A 3,733-nucleotide genomic window follows, 5' to 3' on the forward strand; every position below is an offset into this window, starting at 1 on the left:
CGAGACGTTACGGGAACCGCTACCGCAGACGGCGCTGCCGCCACTGCTCGAAGGAACCAGATGTAAACGCAACCCGCTCGTCGCCGCCGCCGCCGGGAGCGGATCCGCTCCCGCGGCAGCGGATTTCTTCTCAGGTGTAAACGTACCATAAGGTCGCTTTCCCTGTCGCGGGCGGGCGTAGAGGACGAAGACTCGGCCGTTGCAGCCTGTGAGAGACGTTCAATGGAAAATTACTACCGCTCACCAATGTAGTGGATCGTAGTAGTTACAGGTGCCATTAATTCTTAGCCGTTTAATTTTTTTCGTGGACCGGGCTTGTTGTGAAGCATAAGTGAATTTATTGCACAGCAGTAATTTTTATTTTTGCGGTCACGCAGCGTTAAAAAGGATAAGGCGTCTTGTTTTATTTCTGGAAAACCTGTATTTGTTATTTTAGTATGTGAAAGCAGTTTTTTATGTAAACAAACAGCGCAGTGCGCTTTGATTTTTTTTTGGTACCAACGATATCAATTGTTTTTTGTGCATTCATTCAAGAGGAAAAGTAAGTGAAGTGTAGTAGGCTTTCACAGCGCACAGGTGTCTTACAAACCGTTGTTCCAATCCAGTGTTGAATAGGACAAACTTCCTGCAATGCTTAAGGTTGATGTTGCAGGCTGGAACAAGGTCAATTTTTTTTATTATGAGGTTTAACGCGTCGGCGCTACACATGCGATGAGGCGGGCCGTAGTAGATGGCTCCGGATTAATTGTGACCAATGAACTCATACCTCTAGCGAACTTTAACACAGGACGAAGAAAGAAAAGACGAAATACACGCTTGACTTCAACTTGGTTATGCAAAAGTGAACAGGATAAAAGGCATATATGTACATGATTTGAAAAAACAAACAATCTAACAAGCACATGATTCCGCGGAAATAAAACGGAGGAACGTTTTACGCGCCGGCGCAACGGCGGCGTAATTCTGACCACCTGGGCGTGGGCGCCGGCAGGATTTTACCTTGAGGTGGCAAATCTATTGTTGCGCGAAGGAAGAGGGAGAGGACATGGGGGTAAGGTGAAAGTTCTGGGTCGTTTGGGTGGGGAGGGGAAGTGCCCCTTTTGCACACCCTCCACCCATGTGATTGGGTTTTTTTAACGAGCGCCGAAATCTGGAACACACGGGCGCTTTCGCCTCCAGCAGAAAAGCGGCCGCGATTCGAACCTGCGTCCTTCAACTCAGAAAAATATTTTTCCCACGGTTGCTAAAAACATTAGAGGCTAACTCACCGAAGCTACTGCTGAACAAGAGGACAAACATGGTCATTTCAGAATACGGGACACGTTATTTACAGCAACAAAAAAGTATGGTTTGCAGCATGTTTTTCTGCATTGCGCACTTCTGTACACGGAGCACATTGCAGAGTAGTGACTTACAAACAAGTTTATACATGACACTTAATTAACAGAAACATCCCCAAAAATGAGGCACATAGTATGCACCATGTTTTTTATGCGTTGCACAATTTCACACACGGAGCACTTTCCGGCACAGTGGCTTACATGCAAGCTTTTTCCGGTAAGCTGCCCTATCTGTCACAGCCGCACCAACATTGGACAAGAGTGGCTCAATAAACTTGTCGAAGACCGCTGACAGTGTGCTCGCACCATGCTCATCTCTTGCTGGGCATACAAAAAGGGGGCACCGTACAAGGTGAGGCAAAATCAGTCTAGCCAGCTGCTGACGCACATTGCTCTTTTTTATGTGCGGCAGGGCAATGTCAACAGCCTTCTTAATGGTCACAAGTACCATGAAAAATTCAGGCTTTGGGAAAGTTAGGCCACCCCTTGACTGCAGGCTAATTAGCCCCATTAGCACAGGACTGGATGCATCTGATTGATGAAGGGAACGGCAGAAGCTACATTTTCTCCGCTCTTCGACTGCTCTCGCCACAAACCCGGCTATGTAAGCAATGCTAGCATTCACTATGGTTGGCGGTGGCCGCTGCACTGAAAAAGAAAATACCCAAATATGAAACTAAACACCAGAATAGAGAGTATCCAGTAAGAGCATAAATATTGTGTTTGGCAGTAAAGTAAACAGAGCAAACTTTAGACAGCCTATAAAAACAGATCTTGAGTGTAATGCAAATGCTGCACTAATTGTGAGCAACCTTCAGACAGCCCATATAAACAGATTTTGAGTGTAATGCAAATGCTGCTCTAATTGTTTTTCTACCCAGCCCTCATCAACTTAAATTTTTGTGCATTGCTAACAATCAGCCTTTATAGCTTTCAGATAAAGCGAATGAACATGGTGTTTTTTTATCTTGCATTTAATAACACTCCAATGAGCCTTTACTCATCTACTTACGAGGAAGCGCTTTCAGTGACGTAAACAGCCCGTCGATTTCCATCACGAAATCATTGAGGTGCAGTGCAACTAAAAAGATGTGCAAAAGATGTATTAGAGAAAAGGCTGCCGGCTGCAAAAGAAGAACAACAGTTAGGCAAGCAAGCATTAGGTCTTGAAAAAAATTTGATGTAGCATACCTTGCTAGGGCAACTTGAAATGTCTCAGTCGAAACATGTGTAGCTGCTTGTGCTGTTGCTTCAGCTAAAACATCCACTACAGGGGACGTCATGCTCAAGGAAGCCCCATGTATGCAGCAAAACACATGTAAAATAGACGCAACCACTTGTGAGCAGCAGTCCTCTATACTCTTAAAACTAGTAGCTAGACATAACGTCTGCTATGTCAGACGTGTGAGGCCATGAAAAATTAGTGGGGTCCTGTTATGAAGCAAAAGCAACTTGACCAACCATGAGCACTTGTTTTAAAGCATAAAGAACAGATCACGTATACCTACCTCAAGACAGCCTGCCCGTTCTCCACGTTTGAAGACTGGGATGGGCAGAGATTGCCAGTCCTCAAGATCCTCTCCAGGCTGAACGTCACGGCTCTCGCATCCAGGCAGTAATTGACACCGGCCATTTGCCGTAGAGAACTGAAGAGGAGTTCCACAGGGTCGCTTGAGAGGTTCCTCGTTAAAACATAAAAGAAACCACTCTCGAGAAGAAATTTTACGCACAAAACCGTAGATTTGCTTGTCAGCAAAGGAGCTTCGTAGGTCTCTGCACTTCTTCCCACTCCTTTTGCAGGAATTGTCGAGAGCCTTGAGATAGTCTGGGAAGTCCTTTTCCAGCCACTGTAGGCGTTCATCAGTCGTGCAAAATAAGTGCATCTGGTCAGGCTGTCTCATGTGCACATGTGCAGTTCGGCTGGCCACATTGTAAATGGCGAACCACTTTTGCATCATCTTCATAAACAATATTGTCGCCCCCGCGTTTCTGAATTTATCTGCCTGAGGGTGGCGACTGGGGTTTTCCTTCAAAAAAGAAAGTGCCGAGATGAGATCGTCTGAAAACAGCTGCACCGCCCTGCCGACGTGCATCTTCCCAAAGTTTGTAGGTTCTACGTGCTTCTGCGTGAGGAAGCGAACTGGTTTGACAACCTCGTTTTCTTGTAGGTCATACAGCTGCTTAACAAACTGTCCCGTTATTAATTGGCTTCCGTCTGTCATCTCGCCCTCAAGCAAAAGGCTTCGCACATTTTTTTATAATATGGCACTGGTCGAAGGACACAAATAAGCTTCTTTCTGGGTCAGATGGATGAGTGACCACAGGCTTGAGTGAGCCGCTCCCCAGATGACGCATCATTGTAACATTAATTTTGTGATTATCGGTGGCAATCC

The 3,733-nt window shown here is 45.8% G+C and overlaps 1 protein-coding gene across 1 annotated transcript; it reads right to left on the reverse strand.

Moving 5' to 3' along the window:
- Window positions 1-1,321: 1,321 nt before the first annotated feature.
- LOC121048040 lies at window positions 1,322-2,452 on the reverse strand. The gene is made up of 2 exons (XM_040503893.1): window positions 2,353-2,452; window positions 1,322-1,988 (listed from the first exon to the last, which is right to left on the reverse strand). The coding sequence occupies exons 1-2, from the start codon at window positions 2,393-2,395 to the stop codon at window positions 1,507-1,509; spliced, it is 525 nt and encodes a 174-aa protein (XP_040359827.1). The 5' UTR covers window positions 2,396-2,452; the 3' UTR covers window positions 1,322-1,506.
- Window positions 2,453-3,733: the final 1,281 nt, after the last annotated feature.

This window comes from Ixodes scapularis, unplaced genomic scaffold (genome assembly GCF_016920785.2).
Source record: "Ixodes scapularis isolate PalLabHiFi unplaced genomic scaffold, ASM1692078v2 ptg000146l_1___fragment_1__unscaffolded, whole genome shotgun sequence".
Lineage (NCBI taxonomy): Eukaryota > Metazoa > Arthropoda > Arachnida > Ixodida > Ixodidae > Ixodes > Ixodes scapularis.